Source organism: Populus nigra, chromosome 4 (genome assembly GCF_951802175.1).
Source record: "Populus nigra chromosome 4, ddPopNigr1.1, whole genome shotgun sequence".
Taxonomy (NCBI): domain Eukaryota; kingdom Viridiplantae; phylum Streptophyta; class Magnoliopsida; order Malpighiales; family Salicaceae; genus Populus; species Populus nigra.
Genome location: NC_084855.1, coordinates 7,488,991 through 7,513,523, shown reverse-complemented (window position 1 = coordinate 7,513,523; position 24,533 = coordinate 7,488,991). Strand labels below are relative to the sequence as shown.

At 34.7% G+C, this 24,533-nt stretch overlaps 5 protein-coding genes and 1 long non-coding RNA gene across 9 annotated transcripts; 1 reads left to right on the top strand and 5 right to left on the bottom strand.

Annotated features, from left to right (window-relative positions):
* Positions 1–260: 260 nt before the first annotated feature.
* Positions 261–7,462, bottom strand: LOC133692660 (pyridoxine/pyridoxamine 5'-phosphate oxidase 1, chloroplastic). Of its 3 annotated transcripts, none has more exons than XR_009841974.1 (15): positions 7,244–7,462; positions 6,943–7,140; positions 6,811–6,849; positions 6,562–6,729; positions 6,366–6,471; positions 5,104–5,270; positions 4,724–4,966; positions 4,456–4,544; positions 3,023–3,073; positions 2,832–2,922; positions 1,691–1,795; positions 1,537–1,607; positions 1,200–1,295; positions 731–847; positions 261–629 (listed from the first exon to the last, which is right to left on the bottom strand). XR_009841974.1 is itself a non-coding variant. In XM_062113760.1 (14 exons), exons 1-14 carry the CDS (start codon positions 7,382–7,384, stop codon positions 781–783), a joined length of 1,632 nt encoding a protein of 543 aa, XP_061969744.1. In that variant the 5' UTR covers positions 7,385–7,462; the 3' UTR covers positions 261–780. The 3 variants fall into 3 exon arrangements, 1 of the variants encoding a protein (XP_061969744.1); XR_009841975.1 differs by having other exon boundaries at positions 261–542; XM_062113760.1 differs by having other exon boundaries at positions 261–847.
* A 1,805-nt stretch (positions 7,463–9,267) lies between these two features.
* Positions 9,268–11,367, bottom strand: LOC133691013 (uncharacterized). The gene is made up of 6 exons (XM_062111319.1): positions 10,976–11,367; positions 10,697–10,795; positions 10,489–10,530; positions 10,174–10,303; positions 9,856–9,957; positions 9,268–9,574 (listed from the first exon to the last, which is right to left on the bottom strand). Exons 1-6 carry the CDS (start codon positions 11,300–11,302, stop codon positions 9,507–9,509), a joined length of 768 nt encoding a protein of 255 aa, XP_061967303.1. The 5' UTR covers positions 11,303–11,367; the 3' UTR covers positions 9,268–9,506.
* A 1,816-nt stretch (positions 11,368–13,183) lies between these two features.
* LOC133690575 (probable protein phosphatase 2C 55) lies at positions 13,184–13,786 on the bottom strand. The gene has a single exon (XM_062110799.1). It carries the CDS (start codon positions 13,784–13,786, stop codon positions 13,184–13,186), a length of 603 nt encoding a protein of 200 aa, XP_061966783.1.
* A 57-nt stretch (positions 13,787–13,843) lies between these two features.
* LOC133690571 (bet1-like protein At4g14600) lies at positions 13,844–18,587 on the top strand. Its single transcript, XM_062110795.1, has 5 exons — positions 13,844–13,897; positions 14,574–14,632; positions 14,697–14,820; positions 15,280–15,336; positions 15,762–18,587. Exons 1-5 carry the CDS (start codon positions 13,844–13,846, stop codon positions 15,921–15,923), a joined length of 456 nt encoding a protein of 151 aa, XP_061966779.1. The 3' UTR covers positions 15,924–18,587.
* LOC133691201 (uncharacterized) lies at positions 16,312–18,402 on the bottom strand. The gene is made up of 2 exons (XM_062111603.1): positions 17,392–18,402; positions 16,312–16,810 (listed from the first exon to the last, which is right to left on the bottom strand). The coding sequence occupies exons 1-2, from the start codon at positions 18,400–18,402 to the stop codon at positions 16,406–16,408; spliced, it is 1,416 nt and encodes a 471-aa protein (XP_061967587.1). The 3' UTR covers positions 16,312–16,405.
* Positions 18,588–19,135: 548 nt separating the features above from the next.
* Positions 19,136–21,316, bottom strand: LOC133690505 (uncharacterized). Of its 2 annotated transcripts, none has more exons than XR_009841457.1 (2): positions 20,270–21,316; positions 19,136–19,735 (listed from the first exon to the last, which is right to left on the bottom strand). It is a non-coding gene; the product is annotated as an uncharacterized LOC133690505 (long non-coding RNA). The 2 variants fall into 2 exon arrangements; XR_009841456.1 differs by having other exon boundaries at positions 20,513–21,316.
* Positions 21,317–24,533: the final 3,217 nt, after the last annotated feature.

The window sequence follows — 24,533 nt, the reverse complement described above, 5'->3', positions numbered from 1 at the left end:
AATTAAAAACTAAATTTAATATAATCAACAAATATTTTTAAATTTTTTACAACTTCTAGATAGTATTTTCCGTCTAAAATAAAATAATTTTTTTTTATAAAAACCAAGCTAAACTTTTCTTTAATTAAAAATTATTTTTTTAACCAACTTTTTTAATAGTAAATAAATACAAGAAAGTTTGAAAAATAATTTCATCAAACTACTTTTCATGAAACAAATAAAATCTTAATTATCTTTTCATTACAAATACAAACTATATCTTATATTAAATTAATCTCCAATAAAGTTTTAAAAACTAACAAAAATACCTTTAAAGCTCTAGAAAACACGAAAATAAAAACTACCATCTGATGTTTGAAACATATTACAAGTTATGCTTGTAACAATAAATTAAATAACAGCAACAGCCTACCTCTGCCGCCCACAACTTTTGGAGTATAGTGTGTCTCTTCTCATCCATAGCTTGCCTTCCAATTAACTTGCAAAAAATTTAAACCCAACCTCGACCCATGCCTTTCACTTCAATTATTTCGCCAATAGATCTGCGATCCAAGATCTAAATTTACGGTACAAGGTTCCTCACTGAATAAGAATTTATGTTCCTGGATACTAACAAGGCTTTTGGAAGTCTAGCAACACAATCAATTAAACAGAAAAGAAAGAGAACATAATTATACTATTTGCTACTTGTACCAAAATAACTAAACACAGGCCACAGATAACAAAATACCATGAAATCATGAATGACAAGCTTCACAATGAGGAAGCTGGAAGTACTAGTCAGGGAGCCAACCGCACAATCTTCCAAACTAGCTTTCTATCAATTTCTTGAGGAATATACTGCAACCTGTAAAAGATTATGCATATATTAACTATGCAGTTAACTGCCATAAGACCATTTGATATCCAAAACTCTCTTTTGCGTGTAAAATCCCAATACCCATGTCTTCTATAATTATGAATACTTTTATACTTTTCAAATCCATTTTTCTATATATATATATGTATATATATCATAGTATGCAAATAGAGTACCTTCCCGTGAGAATTATATTTTTGTAAAATTGTGATGCAATCAAGCATTCAGCAAAACACAATAGACAACAAAGTATGATATGGGGGATTGCTAATAAACCTGCTCCATTCAATGTTTGCATGCAAATATAAATATGCAGCACGAGAAATGAGATGAAACTAACCTGTCATGTAAACGAGACTGCTGTCCTTGCCAAAACTCGAAAAGTTGTGGTTTAAGCCTGTACCCTCCCCAGTGTTTAGGTTTTGGAATCAAACTTCTGCACTTAGACAACAGGGAAAAAACACTACATTTTATTGATACTTCCTCTTAAACAACCATACCCGCTTAAACAAGAGATTGCTAACCACCACTCTTAAAATCCAGAGTAATCATTTTCTTCAAAAAAAGGTAGCAGAAATAGTCTTGTGTGTAATAATAAACTGAGTTAAATTACAGATTTGTAAAAGCTAGTTATTTGAAGCCACTCAAAGAGGAGAACGAAGAGAAGTGCAACTTACCCATCAGAATATTTTTCCTCTAATTCTTTGTATGTTTGGTGCAGAATATGCCTTCCAGGGATTATAGTACTCTGAAAGGAGAAAGAAGATGATAAACAAAGCTCACACCAATATTTTGATGTGTTGGATACAATCTGAAAAGAATAAAAGAAACCTGCTTGCTAGCTATTGCTCCAATTTGACTCCCTCGAGGACGGCTATGAAAGTACTGTTCTGACTCCTCATCAGGAACTTTCTGCACAGATCCTTCCACTCGTACCTAAAAATCACAGTTATCATGCGTTTAAGCAACAGACCCAACATGAAAACAGAATAAAATTTTCGCATAATTCTTAGCATACTTCATGTTTATATAACCGTATGTGGACTTTAAAACCAGGCCTAAAGTGGAGTGGAAGGATAGCCTAAATATCATGCAATATAGGATAATGGTTAGCATAATTCATTGTTAACCGATGGTCATACTTAAGCAACAAGAATGATTGATGGAATGCTAACATCATGCTTAGCATAATTCTTTGTTAATTGATGGTCATACTTAGGCAACAAGCATCATTGATGGATTGCTAACATCATGCTCTTGACAATGGCAAAATACAGCTTTTCCTCTCCTACCTAATTCCCACAACTAACAATGCAGCATTGTTATTTGGGACAATCAGTTATGTCCTATATACAATGACAACAGACCTACAGCAATAGATACTCAGTATGTTTGATAAAACTAATTAAACTGCGTGTGAGCAAATTGTGATGCCATTTTGCAGCTGCTAAAAGTGTAGCAACAGATTCAACATGGAAATTTTGAGGTAAGTCCACAAATTATTTGAGATTTAATCATCTGAGCTAACTTTAACTAAAAAAGAAAAGCTACCCCGTGGACAAATGGAATAACAGAAAAGTACGTGAAACTACAGGGTCATATTTTCTTTCAAATCTCCCAAAACAGACGTGACAGAAAAAAACATGCAGAAAGACTACAGCACAGATCCATCAGCAGGCAACTAAGTAAACCACAACCCAACAATAACGATCACTGGAAAGCACATGAAACTGAAAACCAGGGTCTTTTTTAGTTTCAGTAATCCTTAAGAAATTACACTTTTTGTCCAATCTCACATGTAAAATACCCATCACAGTTGTCTACTAGATCAGTATATAATATAAGCTCACATACAGCATACAACAATGAATATGATATAAATAAAATTCCTCCCACCATCCTTCTGTTTGGCGAATCCTCAAAAAACCCCTTCCCCCAAGAGAGGGAGAGAGAGGAGTGATGCTTGGAATACCTGCCGATTAAGACCATCCCAATAGAAGAGGAGTGATGCTTGGGGATTTTCAGATAATTCATGCGCCTTTTGACTTTCATAATTGGTGTACCTGAAAAGGGTAAAATTTGCAGTAATTTTTAAAACCACAAGCAGTCATGAAACCATTCTAATCTCACTATTGCCACCAATAATAGCAGAAGAACACTTACCAAACAAACCCATCCTTGTCAACTCCTTTCAACAACACAATTCTTGATGAGCTGTTGCAAAAAGTCACGTGACAAGTGGTGACTGTTAGATAAACAAATTCTATACATGAATAAGGAGTCATCATATAGTCATTTTTGAAAAATGACAATCAATTCTACAAAACAGCCAGCTGTGCATTTTATAAACATAAAAAAGTAGAACAAGGTTTGAACAGCAAATCCTTTCATTTTCAATTCATGAAAGAACTGAGTTAGTTTTAAATGAGAAGCAAAATAGAAGAGTAAGAGATGGTTTTGACTTTTTGATAATACCAAACAGAGACAACACTCTTCGAGAAATGGAGAGTAACTCATCTACAACTTCTGTTAGGATTGTAAAATCACACATGACAGCTGAAAATTCAATTTGGTTGAAAGTTTCTGAGCCCACTTGTATATATGTTCTTTGTATACGCCTCGAGTCTTGGTAGATTGTTCTAGTTAAAGCTTAGGAGTCTAGAATTTGTAGAATTAATATACCTAACAAGTCTCATGTAATGGTATCAATCGAGAAGGAGGCTAGTTTTACAAACATGTCAAGTTGTTGAGCCATCTATATGAGATTATGTGATGCAATCCTGACCCAAGGAGTGATGTCAAGAAAACATTGGGTCCTATGCCCAAGGAAATCCAAAAATGATGATTATAGCATTAATTTCTTTAATCGCACTGAGGAATGTATGTAAAAATTATTTATCTTTTTCACCCATACAAGCCCAAGAAATCTTACCTTTGTAATCCAAATCCATCTTATAATCAATTTTTTTTAAAAAAAAAAGACTTTCTAAAAGTACCATAAACAGCACCTGCACCAGCCCTAAGAACTGGATTTCCTTGTCTAGTTCTAACTCACATTTGTCCTTTTTACAAACTCCAAAGGAGCCAACCCACTCCACATAGTTTTGTGCCTTTCAATTGCCTGTAAACCACCTAAAAGAGATCCATGTACTGGTGCCTACATCAAATCTGTGAATTTATTTCAAAAGTCTTATATGTTACATGGCAATTCAGTCATTACTTGGAACTCCCATCAGAAATGTTGCAAAAGCTTCAAAGTTTAAATAAATTATAAGGGTGGATAAGTATCCTTGTGGGTCCATAAGCTCCCTCTTCAAATTCAGATTGAAGAACCCAATTAAGAAAGTATACATGGTCTAACATTCTTTATAGTTTACTGTGTCATGAATTTAGTTCTTAAGAAATTAGTAATACAAGAGTATTCTGAATTTAGATGTAGAAGTGAAACCATATCACTGTAAAACAGATCACATGAACCACTAAACAAAGAAGCAAACAATGCATCCAATCATTACCCTCAAAAGTAGCATGCATGTTAACTTGGATTGTAATTTAACAAACTATCAATAATGAATAACAAACGAAGAGCAACATACGGTTTTCCATCCTTTCCAACAGTTGACAAGGCCATAGCATTTGGTTCCCTCAACCCAGCAGCCAATGCTTCGTCAAACCATTTACGAAACTGCAAGATAGAAAATGGCAGACTTAGAATACAGCAGAATAATTTTCCAGTGATTGTGAAAGACCAAGAGCAGAGATTGGGAGCGGGAAAAACTCTGAACAGCTATGTGTTAACAGTTATGCTGTCAACTCAAGCATCTAAGGGAAAGAATAGTAAATGGCCAACAACAGTGTTCATACCTGATCAATGGGGTCAGCCGCCACCTGCTCCTCAAGCAATTCTGGAGAAATATAGTTTTGTCTGAGAGCTGATATATCAATTTGTGGAGGCTTTCCAATCCTGACACACATGGAAGTTCCTGGATAAGGTGGAAGATGCAGCTTAAATTTGTCCACAATAGATGGTGGGACAAATCTACCCCCTAGAAAGTGGTGTGGACCAGTAAATTTCTTTGCGCACAATTTTGGAGCAGTCAAAGAAACCTAGATAATACTAAAGTTGTATCAATAAGATGGTTTGAATATAATTAAATTGGATTATTTTTTGGAAAAGTATCTGCAATCTTTCAAAATATTGAAGCGGTAATAGTATGATACAAATGTCTCCACTAGAAACATACCAACATGTCAGGCTTAACTCCCTCACCACTAACATCACCCTCTTCAACATGCCATCCAGAAGGAATATCCACAGACACAATTACAGGGGATTTTTGGTGATTTTGAGCAAAATTACACAATTGCACCAGCTTCTGGATTAGGTCATCAAAAGGTGGTCTTGGGGAACCTGAAAAATATTTGAAAATGTTGAAAGTCAGATAATAAACATGATTAAATTCATGTCAGCAGTAAGAATTTTGATGTATGATAGATAAAGAAGTTATCCAGGCAAATTATAGAATCAAATAAATAAAACAATTGAGGTTTCTAAGCTCTGATGAGTTGATTTTGCATGGGGATGGAACTACATATTGCACTGGGGGACCATGGCACCCCTGATTTTTAAAATTTCCTACTTTGACCCTTAGGTTATGTTTGGTATGGGGTGAAAAATTTAAAGGAGAAATGTTGACTGGCTGGGATTTAAAGGTGAAGTGTTAAAGAGTGTAAAAAAGGTTAACGGATGAAGTCTTAAGGACGGTTGGTGGGAGGTAGAAAAATTATGGATAATAATGGGTCCCCAAAAAGATAAAATCAAATTTTAAATTAAATAGAATAGTAAAAAATTAAATAACTTAAAATTTTGGTCTAAAATAGAAGGAGATGAAAAAAGGAATATCATAGTGTTGAATTATATACGTGGAAAAAAAAAAAAGAGGGAACGGCACAAAACCTAAAATACCCCCCCTCAAAATTTATTTACCCCTCTCCACACAAGTTTAACATTTAACCCCTTTTTTGAGCTATATTTTAACCTCCATTAAAAGTTTTCCTCCCTACGAAGGTAATTTTTATCCCCTTTACCCTCCTACCAAAAATGTACTTCGTGATGTTTCACATGAGGAGTGCATTTGATGGTACACCAAAACTAGCATATTTTCTCTTTGATCCTTGTTTAATTTTATTAATTTCATGTTCGTCATTCACATTTTTATGCCAGCCCTCAATTTATATTTTCTACCTCCACCTCTGAATTTGCAGAGTCACTCTAAGCTGCTCAAGTACATAGAATATCAAAGGAAAAATAAACCAAACTCTAGCAACTTGAAAAGAACTATATTTCAGTATTGCTACAGCATTTTGCATATCAAGCATTAGCATACAATCTTAATATACTTCACATAAAGAATGTATAACAATAATCTCGAGTTGTTGAGACACTTGTATGTATATACAGTCATAGAAAAATCACGACAAAGTTTGCACTGAGACAAGTAATTACCATGGAATGAGAACCCGAACATTGCATCTACTAGAATGTCAAAATCTTCAGACAAATCCACAGGCAAATCCTCCACTGAAAGGAAAGGGACTGACAGCGATTCCAACTACCAAAAAAAAAACAGCATCGTAATGGGACTCCAATGTTTTACTATAATTTAAATACAGTTCAATTCGAGACCAGATGAATGCTATACCTGAGTAACAAGACCATTATAAAGAGGTTTTCGAGTCCGTTTTGGATAGCAAACGGAAGGTTTGTATCCAAAATGATGCAAGTGACGAGCTGCCACTAAACCATCACCGCCATTATTCCCTGGACCGCAGATTGCAAGAACACGACTGTATTCGCTAGGTTTATACACCTTTGATTCATAATAATAAAGGTTAATAACAATTTTATTTATAAACTCGATTTCATAGAAATAATAAAAATTTGGCAATACCTCGGCTATTGAAGTAGCAACACTCAATCCAGCCAATTCCTAAAAGAAAAACAAGCAGCAAAATGAAAAATTGAGTCTGTGAATAATAATAATAACAATGATAAAAAAATCGAGATAAAGATTGAGAGTGACCATCAACTGATCGACGCTGAAGCCGAGCGGGCCCATGAGAATCTCATCGACTTCAGCAGCTTCTCGCTGAGTTAGGTATGATATGGACTCTGGATTTTGCATTCTTGCGGTGGTGCTGGATTCGCTGAATTTTGAACTAAATGAACGAATTGTAGGAGCTGCACAGACTGTGGGACACCAGATTGAACCTAGAAAATCCTAATAAACAAACAACAAACAAAAAAAAGGAGTGTGATTACAGGCTGTGTTAGTTATGTAGAGTTGTGCCGGTTTGAGAGAGAGAGAGCGAGCGCTAAGTTACCGAGGGAGTTTTAGAGAGAGAGCGACAGGATTTGTAAATGGAAAAGGAGTGGTTATGGTGAGAGAGCGTGGGAGGAAGTAATTGAGATAGAAATAAGCATGTCATTGCTCTACTGCAAATCTTTCGAATCACCATCGTCATCGTTATTGCCCGCTGCCCACATGATTCTTCTAGAATTCCCTGATGGAATTGATCCTTTTAGGCTTAGCACGCCGGGCTATAGTTTAATTGTGGTGGTTTTTAAAATATATTTTATTTAAAAGTATATTAAAATAATATTTTTTTATTTTAAAAAAATTATTTTTAATATTAATATATTAAAATGATTTAAAAATATTAATTTAAAATAAATAAATAAATAAAAATAAAAAATTTTAAAAAATATTTTTAAAACACAAGAAATAAATCTAAATTAAAAAAACGGTGTGATGAATGTTTTTTTCCTAATGCTGCGAATAGAATTAAAAGTTCATTTCTAGGGTAATTAAGAACTTATTGGTAGTATGGTTTTTTTTTCTTATAACTTTTTTTATTGAGAAAATAAAGATGTTGCATTTTAATAAATTAAAAATATATGGATTAATAAATTAAAAATAAAATTGTTAATATTAATTAAATATTAAAATAAAAAGGCTAATTTTTTTAATAAAAACAAAAATAAATAGATATACATGCCAATATTTAACCTCAATTTTTTTAAAAAAATTTTTATATATATTTTATCTTATATATTAATTTTAAGAGCAAATAATTTTTATTTTTATAAATATACAATGTAAATGTAATTTATTTCTAAAAAATAAAAATAAAAGATAAATTAAAATATTTCTTTAAAATCATTATGAAATTAAAAAAATATCAATTACTATTAAAAAAAGATAAACCAAACATTTTTTTTTTAAAAGAAAAGAGATAATGTATTTATTGAGATATCAATAAAAAAAATAATATAGAGTTAAACAAATAAGAAATAAGAGAAATTTTTTTAAAAAAATCATGCAATACTGGGCTGGCTAACAAGTTTGTTTTCTCTACTCGAGTTTTTTTTATTTTAAATAAATGATAAGTCATTTATGATTGCAAACAACATGCTTTCTAAACTTTCAATTATCAAAAAATTAGAGCCCAAGTTTTTCCACTTCAAAAACCTATTTTTTTTTTAATTTTTTTCATTTAGAAACATCCAATAAACTTTCAGATCCATTTTCAACCCCAAAAATGATCTTTGATCTCTATAAAAAATTAAAAATTAAACAAGTTAAATTTTTTTTAAGGATTTTAATCTACTCCTTTTCCATACGATTAAAAGACAACATTATTTTCATTAAACTTTTCTTTTAAAAAAACAAATTTATTAACACCAGGATTACCTTTTTTACTGTTGAAATGTCATCATCTTTGAGTATTTTTTCTCTTCAATATTTTTTGATAACTCTCTTTTATCTCTCAACATATAGAGACTAAAACGTAAAAAAAATGGATCTTAAGATCAAACTATAAAATTAAAAAACAACAAGGACCAAGTAATAGATTAAAAAAATAAATAAAAAAAACCCAAATAGCTAGTAAAAATAATGAATCAACCCTAGTTAAATGAATAAAAAAAATGTAAATAAACCCCTTAAGCCATAATAAACTATTTATTATTTTTATTAAACCTAGTAAATAACTCAACCAAAAACCTTTTAATAAGATTTTTTATTCAGTTTAAATTTAAAATTAAATCATATAAAAAGTATTCTGATAAAACTCGGTTAACTTAAAGCATCACGAAGATTCTGTCAGAGACAACTGCTAATACCAATGATTTTACTTAGATTTAAGTGGATTCTGTCAAGGACAACTGGTAGCAGGGACAGCTGGTAAAACTAATGATTTTACTTATATATAAGTGGATCCTGTCAGAGAACATGGCTTGTGTAAAATTGAATGGCGAGCGGGCTCGCTTTGCAAACAGAAACTAATGGATTCAGATAAAGCCATTTTACTTATCAAGCTACCAATACAAACTGTGCATCATCGTCTGGAAAATAATGACTTGGATTCATAAAATGCCAGTACACAGGCTCACTCAGAAGAAAGCGCCTGTAAGGCAGCAGATAGAAACAACAATAAGAGCATGTATGGGGCGGAAACTGTAAAATTGCATTAAAAAAATACATGTTGGCACTGGATTAATATCATTACTAGCTCTGGCTAGCCATCATACATTATTGATCCGCTTAAATGAATCGATGATGCGCTAAATAAGCACCACCATTATCTACTTGTCTAGTAACATGTTTTGAATTCTGTCAATGAAGCTCAGCATGGTTTCCAAACCCTTTTCATCTGAAAGAAGAAGAGAAATAATTGCCTGTTAGTAAATAACAATGATAGAAATGCAATAAGCAACACGCAGAAGCACGAGAGATAAAGGAGTTGTTGGGTCCCTCATCAGCAATTAAGACATGGGATTTACACTTGAAGATTTTAGATCCAAATCATGTGAAGGATGCACTTAAGATTTAATGATTGACGGGGATCTATCCCTTATTACAATAGCACAAGATGCATTGAGCCTCCTGTTAGAGCAAAACAGAAAGAAGGGTGATTCACATTTCAGTTCTCACCAAGTCTTGGTATCGTATGACCCTTAGGATGATGAATCACAACAGGGTCTACGCAACATTTCAAGAGTTCCATTCCATATTGCTTCAAGAAGTCCGTCTCCCCTGCAACAAACAGGCAGGATGACATTAGCAAATATGTTCTTTCTGAATTCAATTATATACAGCTTTGTTTTATATTCTTTTCACAATGATTGTTAACCGTTTCATTTATAAACAAGGAATGCCTCATTAGTACATATCAATGCTGCTAAAGGAGTAATGGGAAAAGATATGGAACTCTATACTGATAGAAAGAAACAATAAATGGAGATAAGATACCTAAAAAGTGGAGGGATGGGCATTCAATTGGGGAACCATATGCTTTCTCAGCCAGAGATGGTGACTTAAACATAGCTCCTCCAATTATTATCAGAAACTTTATTTTGGGCACTTTGGTTAGAGCCACACCCTGCAAAAGGAAACAGCAAACAGCCCAATAAATCAACTAGCATTATTATAATTCTATTAATAAACTAGCGGCTGCCAGTGTCTTGTATTCATACTCTCTTTCCTAGAGATGTCGAGCTTCAAGCCTCTCATCTGTAACACATAAATTAGAATTTAAAAAATAAAAAATGAGCAACTTCAACTAACCGTCGCTTGCAATCCGGGAAGCCCAGACGATAAAATTGCGCCCTGTATCATTTATGCACATCCAGTGAATAAGTTACATGAATATATTAAATTAGCCATGAGTAAAATGTAAACAACAAGAATCATCACAGTTTTCTGCATTTTCTCTGCAACCAAACAGAATCTTTATCTATGTGGAAACAAATAAAGAATACAGTTTTTCGCCCACCTGAGAAAAACCAAGCAGACCATCGAAGGGTCCGTTCTTGATCATGAAATCCTCGATATAAGCAAGGCATTCATCAAAATTAGTGTATTCATTGAATTCCTGGAAGAAAACACACCAAACATCTCTTCAAATTAAAAACAAATATATACCAAAACAAACCGAGTATCAAAATCAAACCATAGAGAAACAATATAAATTTATCTTCTTAGATATAAAGATTATTCGAAAATCAAATTTCTTTCATTGAACTTTATACAGTTGAGATATAAGGATTTGGACCTTGTTAAATTGGAACCACTCATAATAAGGAGGGTCAAAGATTCCTTCCACATCTGATTTTCCTTGGCTAGGAAAAGGGGCATCTAGATAAACAAGATCGAGCATTTGAAGCACTGATTCAGGCCACTTGTGCACTTGTGTCTTCAGAATTTCTCCGCTTGTTCTAAATCCATGAAGACATAAAAACCTGGGCTTTCTAGGAATCTCAGCTTCACTTCCCATATTGCAAAATTTGGGGATACTTCTCTCTGTCTGGGGATTTTTTATAGGAGAGAGAAAGGCTGTGATACCTGTGGCTTTGGAGGGCAAAAATTTATAGCCAGACATCGCGTGTTATTTCTGCGTTTACGAGAAGGGTGTTGATGGACATGGATTGATGGAAACTTCCAAACAACGCGTGTAATTTGTTTGACAGTGAAAGTCGTTTAGTGGGCAGCATTGGAATCCTCGAAGGTCAAACTAATCGATGGTGGAGGATGTGCGTCAGACATGACTAAAGGTTGTGATCTATGGGTAAAGATGGAAATATACATCTTAGAGCATCTCTTTGTTTTTGTTTTGAAGAGTCAAATTGACAAATTAGTATTTTAAATAATATAAATATAATTTTTTTGTGATGTATATTTTAATAAAAAAAAACCTATTTGAAAAATTAATTTTATTGAAGTGTAAGAAATAAGTTTTTTATTTATAAAAAAAATCAATGTCATTTTCCTACACAGTATTTAATTGGTTTATTTTTTTTATTGACCTTACTTTATTGGTTTTGACTAAATATATAAAAGTACCATTTATTTGAAGAGAAAAGGCATTTAGATATTTTATTTAGCAGTACACATAGAGCACATGAAATAAACATTGAAAAATTAAAATAATATTTTTTTTATTTTTTACTTTTCTTTTGCCACGTCCCTTGAGTTGTTCTTAGGTTACTGTGCATTAGAGAATTAATTATCACACAGCTTCCAATTGACTTGACCATGTGAGAAGGGAAAAGGCCGCCGAATTAAAAAACAAAAAAACAGAAAGCCACCACAAAGGAAAATCAAGGACGAATTTAACACTCTTTTCACCGTATAAAAAACTAGTCAATTACCCGTTTTAAAATTAATTTTTAACAGGAGAGAAAATTAGCAGGTATCGTGAAAACATTTTTTAATGTAAAAAAATATTAATTGAAAATTTAAAAGTTAATGTGTGAGTTTAATTTTTTTTTCAATAAGCTAGTAAATCATAAAAAATGTTGTTGATGCTAACTAAAAAATAAAACATGCAAGTAAAAAATAAATATAAGTGGAGATATTTAACCTTACGATGATGAGCAGTTTTAATTTTTTTATATTTAATTATAAGATAATAAAAAAGAGTTTTTATAGTAAAAATATTAATTTAAATTATATAAGAAAATGTAATTGTGTATATTACCATGAAAAACACTAATATTATTTAAAAATAATAATGTAATTGGATAATTATTTAAATATTATTTAGATAAATTTATTTTAAAAATTCTAATTATAAAATGTGAAATAAAAACAAATAGAAACAATGAAGAGGCATACATACATGGTCTAAAAAAACAAGTTTGCTCGAACCTAGGCCCACGCTCTAGTTTATATTTTTTTTTCTTAAATAGCAAATACAGCATCACTCATTTTGACAAATAATATATATTTATTTAGGTATACACGAGTTGATTCGGACAATTACATTAAACTAAAAACAAAAATTAATGCACATTTTTTGACAAACATTTTCAATTACATAAGGTGGCTTGAGTACTTAATTTCAAGTTTTTGAATCCAATAATCTAGATTCCAATTATTTTTAACCCAAGTATATAACAAAAATCACACGAACCTTTATAATCCTAGTTATAATAACAAAGTATATTCTAATTAACTTAAAAACTCAAAATTAAATTAAATTAAATAATATTTAAACTTTAATATATCTTTTCCAGCGTAGTTGAAGATATAAAACATCTTCATCGAGTTTCTTTCTCAAAACTAAATATATAAACACCACGATCAAAGTTATAATAAATAACTTTATTGTATGATCATAATCATGAAATGATTGCACGTGTAAGTTGAGAATCAAAACCAAGTAAATAATGCACTTTACTGTTTGAGAAAAAAATACTATTGATACCATAGTTTTAAAACCCGACCCGGTCATCGACCCGGTCTAGTAACCGGGTACGGGTCAAATGGGTTGACTCGGGTTGACTCGGGTCAACCCAAAAAAAATATGCTCGATTTCTTCAGACTCGGCAGCAACTGCAAAGGGAGAATCATAATCCTCGCTGGTTGAATTCATGGACGCAACAGTTGCGATGGTCCAGGCAAGATCCTGAGGACAAGATCTTCCTCCATGTTCTTGAAGAATCTCTTCGATCTCAGAGCTGAAAAGATTATCGAACAATCCATCGGTACCAGCAACCACAATATCCCCCTGCTCCACATCAAATTCACCAAGGAAAACCGAAGCCCGGCGCTTACCCTTCTGAACCCAATTCCCCAATGAAAAAGGGTAGTTGAAAAAGCTGTGCTGTGTCGGTGACCTGTAAACAAGCCTTTTCCCTCTGAAAACCATGAAACCGCTATCACCCACGTTGGCATAACACAATCGGTCTCTTTTAAGGGTAACAACACAGGCAATGGATGATCCTAAAGCAACAGTCTTTGAATGCGCTTTTAACAATATTTTCTTGAGATTAACATCCCCTTTAGGCTTCAAGGATCGAAGAGCTGTGAGATAATTGGACATATGTTCTCTTGCGAAAATCCCAGAATCAATTCCTTTCATAGCCCATCCACCAACACCATCAGCCACCCCAAAGGTTTGCCTTTCTTGGCAAATAAAATGAGCGTCTTCTCCCAAACTTTCTGGGTTCGACTCCAACTTTTAAAGAAATGGGTTTGACAAATTCTTGAAATTAATTACTTCTTCTCACTTCTCTGCTCTGCAATGCTCGTGATTCGTCTCTTTAAAATTTGGCCTTTTAATTGTAAAACTCTAAAACGACGTCGTTTCGGGCATAAGAATATAAAAAAAACCCGGGTCTCAGCCGGGTTTGGCCGGGCCAGCCGGGTCCCGGGTCAACCCTCCGGGTCGACCGGGTCTGGCCGGGCCAATTCCCAGCCTGTTTTTTGCTTGGACCCGGCCCGGCCACAGGCCCGGGTCGGCCGGGTCCCGGGTTGACCGGCCGGGCCGGGCCGGGTCTTAAAACACTGATTGATACACATAAAAATCGGAAATTTTATAATGGTATGAAATAATTAATAATATTTTATTAGTTATTTTATAAATTTACTTGAAAAAATAAATACAAGTAAAAAATAAATCTTAGATGAAAATATTTTTGTTACTTTTAATAGTTTATAAATTTTATTTTTATATATATCTTTTTTATTTTTCTTTAAAATTATTTAAAAAATAATTAATACGTGGAATATAAAATTTTCGAAACTCGCTCGAAAAAACGCCACCCACCAATTCTTCGAATTTTAAAATTCGCGCAAATCTCCAGCCTTTTTAATTTGGTTTCACCACTCAACTTTGCTTCAAGGAAAAAAGTTTTTGTTGAACGGAGGCTAGTTTGAACCGAAGAGGCGGTTCTTTTTACAGAGGCGCTGCTCCTTACAGATCAAGGTATTTGTTATTCTCAAATTTTGGGTTTGTGATTCCTTTATTAATTCTTTTCAAATGTTTGTAGAGAGGGACTTAGCACGAGACCCGTGGCGAGCTCCGATGAAATACAATTGCGGATTGACCCGATCCATTGGGATTTGGACGATGAGCTCACTGGCCTTCGTAGCCAAGTTAGGCAATTAAGAAACGTAAGCTCCTCTTTATTTTTATTTTTTATATATATAAAAATTGTTGAGCTTGCTTAATGAAGGAAAAGCAATTCCTCTGGAAAAAAGCGGACATGTTTCTGTATTGTTGAACTAATATTTTGCTCGAGGGCTGTAAAATGGAGTGATTTATTAAAGATTAGATTTTCTAATACTCAATCACATAAACAAGCCTGGCTGTGTTGCAAATTTGGGCAGCTCCACTTGCTGTTTCTCCTTGCCATGTAAGATGTTGTCGTATGGAATTTGAGCACATTTCCTGCAAAAATAAAAACTGCTGTTAATGATTTTTCTGTGTTTATATTGTTCGCATATTTTTATGATGAAGATCTTTCCATTTGAAATTTAACATTACCATCTGATGTGGTCAGTTTGAGTGCAGAATTGTTTGAAGTTTCCTCTGTTGTAATGTTCAAGCTCCAATTTAATCATATGGTGTAGGTGGCTCAAGAGATAGAATCAGAAGCGAAATATGAGAAGGATTTCTTAGAGACTCTGGTATATGCTTAAACCTCTTTTTTTTTTTTTACATTTGCGCACATTAACTTCTGCCATCGTTTTGTTTTTGGTTTGCTCAACGTTGCCACTCCTATGATATAATGATTTCTTTTTGAATTGCTAGTCTGCTTATTTCAACCTTTTTTTTTAACAAAAAAATTGAAACAAAACACAATAGCCGTGTGAAATTTTAAAAGGGCAAGGAAATGGTGGATAAAATTACTAAACTTTAGAGATAGCGCATTATATTGTAAAAGAAGAGGACAGTTATCTGCCCATTACTGAAAATACTGATTCTCAGATACAGAAAACAACTTGAAATGTTGAATATTTATTTTTAGGAAAGGAAATGGATAAATGAAACATTGGTCCATTACAAAAATCTGCAACTGCCTTCTGAAAGCTTCCTTTGAATGACATAACAGCAAATGACTGTGATGAAAGCTCAAGCTGGTGTGAAGAACAACCTTAGGAAATTAAACAAGAGTATCATCAAGAATGGTGGAAACCGTATTGTTCATGTGGTTGTTTTTGCACTGTTTTGTTTCTTGGTGGTTTATCTGTGGTCCAAAATGTCTAGAAGATGAGGTCTATTGAGCACCAAAGTATCTCTTAAAGCAATGCCCATCCTTTGGATGTATCAAGAGTTAAAATGCAGGACCCTGAGTGGTGTAGCTCAATTAGTTAGGCTCTAGGTTTGCTTCCTAAAAGTCACTAGTTCGAATTCCATAAACCCCGGGGTTATTGGATGTTTACATGATCGTTAATTTTAGGATCCGTCAAATTAGTTGAGGTACGCGCAAGCTGACCCGGACACCCACGTTAATAAAAAAAAAAAGTTAAAATGCAGGTTCAATTGTAAATCTTACCGGCAGCTTCTTCAATTTTAATGCGACATTTGAAAAATTCCTTATAATTGTTGTTGAATGCTATATAAAGAGAATATCACTGCATGTTTTCCTCTTGTTTCTCATGTACAAGAACAAAGCATTATTTCGTCAAATTTTGCTGTTACCATTCAACTGTGCCCTGTAATATAAGATTGTAAAATGCCAAGTGAACAAATACACTAGCACTTGCAGGCAATTGAGTTTGGCTGTGGCTTGTTAGTGGGACTCCTAGTGGCAATTTGCATCTTGCTTATCCTAACTTGGTCGAGAACAATTCTTGCCCACTCTGCAAAATGGGTTTCATTGTGACCAACTTTCCCATTTTTGTAAAAATTAAAGCAATCTAGATCTTGTTGAGGAAATGGACATTCCTTTTTGTCCAGTGGATCCCACCATGCACCTCGGTGATTCATGCCAGATTGGTCTGCCATCCAGTGATGTGCGTACTGACCCACTCCGGCAAGCTCTAACCATCCTTTAGGGAAGAACTCCATCACACTGCTGTTTCTGTCCATGAAAAGCATGTTTGTCAATTGAGCACCATGTGGGGATGCGACAACATCGGTGTAAGTCATTACTCTGACCTGAATGATGAAAACAATTGTTAAGAGAATGAGCTAGATTGCAGCAAGACATTTCGAACCATTGAGCTTTTTATTAATTCCGGTTGGCTTATTGCTACTGTCATTGCATGTTGTTTAGTAAGCATGTACAAGAGAGGATTTCAGCAAAGGAAACTTAATGAGCAGTAAGTTGCAAAATGTTCTATATGTTCTTCATTCGACCAATCGGATGAGTATGTAGAAGTTCGATTATGTTGGCATTCGCTTGAATTAGTTCTGCTCCCAACCTAACCAGTTACTGCCCGCAGTTGTCCCTAACTAAGCCAGAGATTTTACCGTCATGATCACTAGCATTTGTTCATAAGAAATTGAACGCTGGATAATTTGATTTCTCAGTAACAATGAAGGGGCTATGTCAGTAAAATATAAGATGAGTGTCAGAGAGTAACATAAGATGAGTATCGTTTTTTCTTTTCTGAGAGAAAAATGTGTGTTAAGTGTAATGAATGTATCGATATCGTGGGTATATTATGTTTTGCATTAATTCTCTTTGAAAATATCGTCTTTTTTTCACTGTAAAAAGGGTAGGAAAAGAAACAAACCTGGTCGCAGAAGCTTAGATTTTCTGACTGAGCTACCTTGAATGTGCAGCCTTCCACCTGTGCACACTCCCGTGCAAATATGTCTGTCACAGCGCTTGCATTCTTGAATGACCTTGAACCTGTCCTCATGAGCAGCGTCAGCCTTATAATCGGTTCACCTCTTTCATTGGTCTCTTGTCCCTTCCCTTCAGGGCTTATACCGCAAAATCTTCTAGCATTACATCGCAACAAATCGAAAACCTGAAGCTTCCTTTCCCTTCCCATACTTCCCTCGTTATGTCTCATCACAACTGCCTTCTCAAAGCAGTACGGCCCATCTCCTCCAAATCCCTCAATTTTAACATCTCCAAAGTTAGCTTGCATTAGGTGTTGTAGCCATGACCCCATTTTAGACCTCAACTCTCCCCAATGGAACAGTACCCATCTTGTAGGATTTAGGCACTTATTTTTCATAGACCAACCAACAAAGGGCGCCATACCAGTCAATCCATGCCACAAATTGCCATAATCATAGAATGTGTCTGCCACAAAGGTCAAGCCCTTCATGAGTGTGGCAGAATCTGGAAGAGCTTCTGGCCAAACCAAGGCGTATGAGTTCTTGGTGCCATCTGTCGCGTGACGTCCTTTGATGCATAGAAGCCGCCCCTTGGACATTTGTGAAGGGAAATAGAGGTATTCAGCTTCGTTCGCCTCATGGGTGTCGTTCAAGGAGCTCATAAACCAAGTGTTCCCCTCCATGGCAGTTTCAGCGAACCTCAGATCTTTCAGGGGTAGGAAAGTGACTGACTCTCGGAGCTTTGAGATCAAACCGTCACTGTTTTTGGAGATAGAAGGACCAGCGGAGGCGTCAAGTGCTATTCCTTTCCATTTGTTGAAGAAATAGAAAGGGGAAGCTTGCAAATGCACGAGTATGGGAATCAGCAGCAGTAGAAAAACACATGTGATGATCTTGTTTGAGTGACATGAACTCTTCTTTTTGGTAAATGTTTTGGTGGTCTTTTCCACATCCATACCTAACTTAGTTTTGAAATGGAAGTGGTGGAAACCTGTAGCCTCTTTTATGGCTTTTTGTGAGGAGTTGAGCTCTCGAGATTGAAGTGGCCCTGATAAACAATTCTGTTAATCGTGATTGGTCAAAGGTTGATCATAAAATATAGCTGGTCTCCCCTCCAGGTCCAGCGATGAGGATTATTTTACTGCCAGCTGTGTTTATGAAATTATAACGTCATGTTGCTTGCGGAGGAGAACTAGTCGTGAGAGGCTAAGATTAGTGTTCCGAGCGATAAGATTAAGACATAAAAAGGAAAAGATTCACTTTTCCAACGGCCAGATCTTATTGAAACCACATCAACTTGCTACAAACATAAAATTAAAGAGAGAAGAATAGAAGATGTTACGGGTCCACATTTCTATGTTCATCGAACTATGCCTGTTCAGCAGTCGACGTTTAGAAACATAATTCACCTGGGAAACTAGGGAACTATTGTTTATAAGATTTTATGTATCGAGATCCACAATTGACGGTGGCACAGAGTTTAGCATTTGGGAGGGATTGGATCGGGAAGGCAATGCCAATACATTACAATCCCGAGGGCATCAACTGTTGTTCAACTTCGACACCATTGCTTCTCTGCAGCTCAAAGTGAAGAGCCCTTTTACACAGATCCTTGAAACAAATTAGAAAGGGCTTGCAATTTTACTTCCAAAACAGACTTCGAAAAGCAAGGAACTAATCCATGCAAACTGACATCAAAACATAAATCATAATTGCTCATTGGCACTATTTACTAAATTCTGTTCAACAAATTTCTCAGCTAATCAGTCTAGAAACATTATTGGAGTTAAATCGAGAACATGGCTACTGAAAGAAATTACAGTCATGTTTGATAAAAAAGAAATGACACCATATTTACCAGCTATGGTTAAGTTTCTCTGTAACCATCTTCGCCCAGTGCCCACTGAAAATTGGAGTTAAGGTGTGGCTGTTTCAGATCTTCTCTCCCAGCTCACAAAACAGTGGAGATGAGCAACGTTAGTGGTGTTAATCTGTCAGCAGAATCAAAATGCTCTACACAAATTGTTCGCTGTGATGTTAGATGATCACTCTGGCTCTATTGGGCCAGTGGGTCTGCATCTACTCCTCTTTTGCTCATATTCGTCCTGCTCTTCTGACTTGCAGGTTTAACTATCAGATGGAAGCTGATTGAGTCCTCTTCAGGACAGCCAACTCTAACAGGTGCATTTCCAGGCTGGGACGAAGTTTCTGCAACTTGATTCTTTGCTTTTGACCTGATGGACAGTATCTTTAAGGTGCGCTCTGGGTAGAACAAAATCCATGGGTGCCCTGTAGTTAACAGTCAATTTAGTCAGCAGAACCAGCAATAAATTTATGAAAAACTCCACTTTCCACCATTATAGAATCCAAGAAACTTATCAAAGATCACAAACCATGCATAAATCGAGAGAGTTAACAAGAGCTCGGTGAAAATGGATTTGACAATCACGTTTGCGAGAAGACAAGGTTGCATGGACTGTAAACTTAGTGAAAATAGTAACTCTTTAAGTTCTATAAGCTTGTTAAAATCTCAAACAAATGTACACTATAGAAAACTGACGCAGGAAGAAAAGAATGAGATTTAAATTACAACTCAGGAAATTTGGAGCAGCCTTTAATTAAGAATCCAGCACCTCAAGGCCGGGAATTGAGGACTTTCTACTATACCTACGAGGAGTTGCTAGAAATTGAGATTAAATTGGGAACAAGCAACCAAGAAGGAAAACCTAATTTCACACTAGGGAAACTTGCAAAGAATTATTAGGTTTTTTGACATAAAAGGATGCATCACGCACCATCAATCTAATTTAAATGGCAGCTCACCATATGCGAAGCACGGAAGCTGAAAATTCTTCTTTCAGTCAGAGGGGTTACTTCCCAGAGATATAAAGACCTCTGAGACAAGTATACAATAGAGATTTCGTCGAGGAGATAAACACAGGCAATCACCTAGAAACCTTGTCATCAAGGTGCTGCTAAGCAGACAAGGAACTACAGAGTGAAGTTCTCTTAAAAGGCAAACTGCCACTCATTAAAGAAGCTGTCACGAAGTAGTCTAAGTCTTACCCATCTAGTTGGATAAAATTGCAAAAAAAATCCCAGTGCCACAATACGAGCAGACATGTGAACCCGGAAGAGAAAACAAAATGCAATCATATGTCCGTCGTCTTATTTCATTGTGTCTCAGATATTTATCAACTACTTCATCTGTGGTGATCCTGGCTGATACATCCCTTGTCAACATCCTTGCAACAGATCGCGTGCAGGATTCGATATTGACTCTCCTATCCCTGTGTGAAGATCAAGCTGGACATTCTTGATTGCCTCAACCAGCCTATAAGGAGTCAGCTTGAAATGGAAGGCTTACGACCAGCAGGCATGTAGGAAGAGACATTAGCACTCCAAATGTCGACCTTCTCGGAATAGTTTCCCAATGGAACTTCAGGGACAGCATATGCTGGACTTCCAGCCAAACCAGATAAGGTCTGATCTGCAGGAGAGTAAAAACGACATCTCATATGCATAAGATAAGCTTTGAGGACATAATTCAACTAATAATTACAAAAAGAGCTTGCAAAGAGCATTTGATCTTAGTTCTGTGTTACATAGCACCTCGTCTACGGAAGTCAATTCATACAATAACATTGACCGTACTATTACATCAGAGAGTAAAGAAAACAGCATGTTTTATCAACTAACAAATCATACAAGAGACACCAAGTTATTTCTCCCTCCTGCATTTCCTGCATTTACAGCGATAAAAATTGACTTTGCTTCGATGGAGCCAGCTTAGAGATCATTTTGAATGGATGCCTTTTGTTGAGAAATGGTGAGAGAAGTTTAAGGTTATTATTAATATTTTTAGTTAATATATATATATATTAAATTTAGAAACTAATTATCTTACATAAATGATTATAAGAAATTTTTTTGATGTGATGCTACAAATTCTGAGACGATCATGCGAGTCTTGGAAAATGATAACGAAACTAGATAAGTTTTAATGTGTGAAGTATTTTTTTTGTAAAATTATGATTTTTTATATATTTATTTTGTTTAAAGAATTTTTGAACCATATTGCATGATTTCTGTTATGAGGCACACACCTATACTAAGAAAAAAGTCGATTCGGATAACTTTAAGGTGTGAAAGAATTTTAAATCTCCCAACATCATTGAGAGTAAATGAAAAATATATTTAAAGTTTTAGATATAAGAGGGTTTTAGAAAGTAATCACGGAATAGATTCTTAAACAAAAATAACGAATATCATGGTTTTATTAGCAAGCTTATCTATGGATCATTTTTTTTTATTAATCATTCAAAGTGTTTAGTATGAGTTTGCTTAATTTATTTTATTTTTTACTTATTTTGTTTGAGGATTGTATACTAATTACTAGGCATTTTCACCCCTAGACATAAACATTTTTCTCTTACGGGTTTACAAAATAGCCTTACGATCCGAAGAGAGATCATGAAAGGATATTCTGATTTAAAGAAATCCCAGTTTATTCTGATGAAAAGAAATCCCAGTTTGATATTGGAAGAGCCTTCCTAAAGGGCAAGATCTGATGCTAATCTTGAAATGGTCTTCTGATAAGATGAAATTTAATGGCGACCATAAAACGATCTCGCAATATGAAGAGATCTGATGATGATCCTGAAAACATCTTTTGATATGAAGAAATCTCATACTGATCCTGAAAACATCTTCTGATTGGAGGAGATTTGATCACTATCTTGAAATAATCTTTTGATAGAACGAGATCCGATGGATGCATACCATAGTTCTAAAGCCCAGCATGGCAAGCCCAGATTTTATTTTATTCTTCACTATGCTATTGCTAGCTGTATGATTGGACTTGATTTGTGTGGGCTTTACTGTTTCATTCCTTCATTGACTCCTAGTCTCAATTTAACATTAGGTGTCGATCGAGCCATCACCTGGCTCACCATGGCTAAGACCTTCGATAGAAAATATTGAGTAAACTTGGGGTGTTAGCTGCAAAATTCAAAGCCCATAGCCAGTAATTATGAAAAGCTAATCACGAGGCTGTATGATCGATAGATGTCATGAATGAGAGGCGTGCCTATAGTTCTTGAAGGAGCAACCTCCCAAGAGGCTGTATATTTTTTAGTGACATGCAGCCATGGAGCCTACCGTCTCTCATCACAGATTTGACACTTCTAATGCAACAAGGATAATGGTTAATATTTATTTGCATGGCAAGCTAAATATGTGATTATTGTAATCGTTTGGCTTTCTCGTTCGGAACATGCAGTCCTCAATCATGCTTAATTAAAAGCTACCTTCGTTAATCTCATGTGATTATTGTTTTTTGTTTTTTTTTTAATCTTTTGAGTCTCAATTAAACTAATCTCCCGCTCTAGGGATTATCTTGAGCTGCACTGATAAATGAGCCTGTTCAAAGAGCACTTATTGCTGTTGAGTCCAGGGAGCACATGCATGGCCAGCGGGGATTAATTATTAAAGATAGGCAAACTGGTGAAGCATATATGATTGTCGGTCAACAAAGGTAAAATGCAAAAAGTGTTTGGTGAGATTCCAACTTAAAAAATTAAGAAGAGGGAAGGAGGACAGTATTAAGGTAGTCGGAACGGAACTGTATTAGCTATATAATTAAATTAAATTTATTAATTACAATATAGAATCTCAATAAGATATTGTATGAAAAAAAGGTTAATTTCTTTTATATTGTCTATCTTGACTTTGTATTATATAAGTTTTTATCTTTTTTATATGGATGATTGAGCGAGATTATTTACTTTTGTACCCTTTCACCCCATTTTTTAATGTCCTCTAAACGCTATCTTGAATTGAAATAGAAGGGATATTGGATCCCCTTTTTTAAATTACGGGCTTCAATGGTTCAATTGACGAAGAGTGGAAATAGTGGAAAACGTGTGCTCCTTCTGTAGCCCAGAGAATTTTCTCCGCTCTGGACCCCAAAACACAACGATTTTAATCACCGCGATTAGGCTAGATGAGTAGAAATTTGGTGGTGTCCAAAAGTTAGATAGGGCACGTCTCCTGTCTTTGCAGATCTGACGTGGGTAAGACGTGTCTGAAATTGTTGTTAAATTATATTTTTTTAAAAAATTAAATTTATTTTAAATTATTTTTTATAAGTAAATTTTAAAAAATAAAAAAATATATTATTTTAATATATTTATGAACCAAAACTTTTTTGAAAAACAATCTATTATTTAATATTGTACCGAAAAATTTGTAGATTTAAACCTAAATACTAAAATGAATAGTTAAATTTAGAAGAACGGGAAAGTGGCTATGTGATTTTTCCAAGGACGAGTGATTTTATCTTTTTGGTGTTTTGTTTTGTGGTCTTGCTTTTGTCACGAACTGTAATCTCCGAGAATCATTATATAGTGAAGTATACAGTTTCTTCATATCTTAAAAGAAGAGATGGTCTCGGAAGGATTTTCTTCGAAGAAACAATATGATGATAGAACTTGGAAAAGGAGTATTTTCCATATAATTTTCCAGATAAAATGTGAACAAGGCAGAGGACACAAAATTGAATTCTAATTCTATTTAAACAACGTCAAGGGACGTGCGGCGCCAGACTTTCTTGACGAAAGGAGAAGTAAATTAGGACTTTTTTTAGTTTTCGAGAGAGAGAGAGAGTAGCAAAGTGGGGCGGATGTCTCTTGGACGAGATCTGCTTGGCTTCCTTTCGTCGACCTATAGCGCTCGGGTGGGGACAAAAATTATCGATGATCGTTCGCTTTCTCGAAAGAAAAAGAAAATCAATTCAGTAAATAAAGTCCTGAATTGCTTTTCCAGAGATAAGGCAGGCAGTCACGTGGTTATCAGAATAGACAACAACAATCATTGAGGCCGCTGACGACACGCGTTTCAGAAAAGATAGGAGTATTTATATAGTCAAGCTCCTAGCTTTCACAACTAATTTTAATTTATTTATAAGACGACTAAAATAAATATTTATAAGAGTTGAATATATATAAAAGATAATTTAAATAAATATTTGCAAGTATCTTGATAATTTAAATAAAAGAGTGAAGATTTTTATTTTTGAAGACAGAAC

What these genes read in the sequence shown, in the direction of transcription:
- LOC133690571 (XM_062110795.1), top strand. Translation starts at nt 13,844, where the DNA reads ATGAGCGTCTTCTCCCAAACTTTCTGGGTTCGACTCCAACTTTTAAAG. An exon ending in GCTGCTCCTTACAGATCAAG is followed by an intron (nt 14,633 to 14,696) that starts GTATTTGTTATT and finishes AAATGTTTGTAG; the next exon opens with AGAGGGACTTAGCACGAGAC. An exon ending in AAGTTAGGCAATTAAGAAAC is followed by an intron (nt 14,821 to 15,279) that starts GTAAGCTCCTCT and finishes CATATGGTGTAG; the next exon opens with GTGGCTCAAGAGATAGAATC.
- LOC133691201 (XM_062111603.1), bottom strand. Translation starts at nt 18,402, where the DNA reads ATGGATGTGGAAAAGACCACCAAAACATTTACCAAAAAGAAGAGTTCA. An exon ending in ATCTAAGCTTCTGCGACCAG is followed by an intron (nt 16,811 to 17,391) that starts GTTTGTTTCTTT and finishes TTCATCATTCAG; the next exon opens with GTCAGAGTAATGACTTACAC.
- LOC133690575 (XM_062110799.1), bottom strand. Translation starts at nt 13,786, where the DNA reads ATGAAAGGAATTGATTCTGGGATTTTCGCAAGAGAACATATGTCCAAT.
- LOC133692660 (XM_062113760.1), bottom strand. Translation starts at nt 7,384, where the DNA reads ATGACGATGGTGATTCGAAAGATTTGCAGTAGAGCAATGACATGCTTA. An exon ending in GTTCGGGTTCTCATTCCATG is followed by an intron (nt 5,271 to 6,365) that starts GTAATTACTTGT and finishes AATATTTTTCAG; the next exon opens with GTTCCCCAAGACCACCTTTT. An exon ending in CAGTCTCGTTTACATGACAG is followed by an intron (nt 848 to 1,199) that starts GTTAGTTTCATC and finishes AATCTTTTACAG; the next exon opens with GTTGCAGTATATTCCTCAAG.
- LOC133691013 (XM_062111319.1), bottom strand. Translation starts at nt 11,302, where the DNA reads ATGTCTGGCTATAAATTTTTGCCCTCCAAAGCCACAGGTATCACAGCC. An exon ending in AGTGGTTCCAATTTAACAAG is followed by an intron (nt 10,796 to 10,975) that starts GTCCAAATCCTT and finishes GTTTTCTTCCAG; the next exon opens with GAATTCAATGAATACACTAA. An exon ending in CCCATCCCTCCACTTTTTAG is followed by an intron (nt 9,958 to 10,173) that starts GTATCTTATCTC and finishes TGTTTGTTGCAG; the next exon opens with GGGAGACGGACTTCTTGAAG.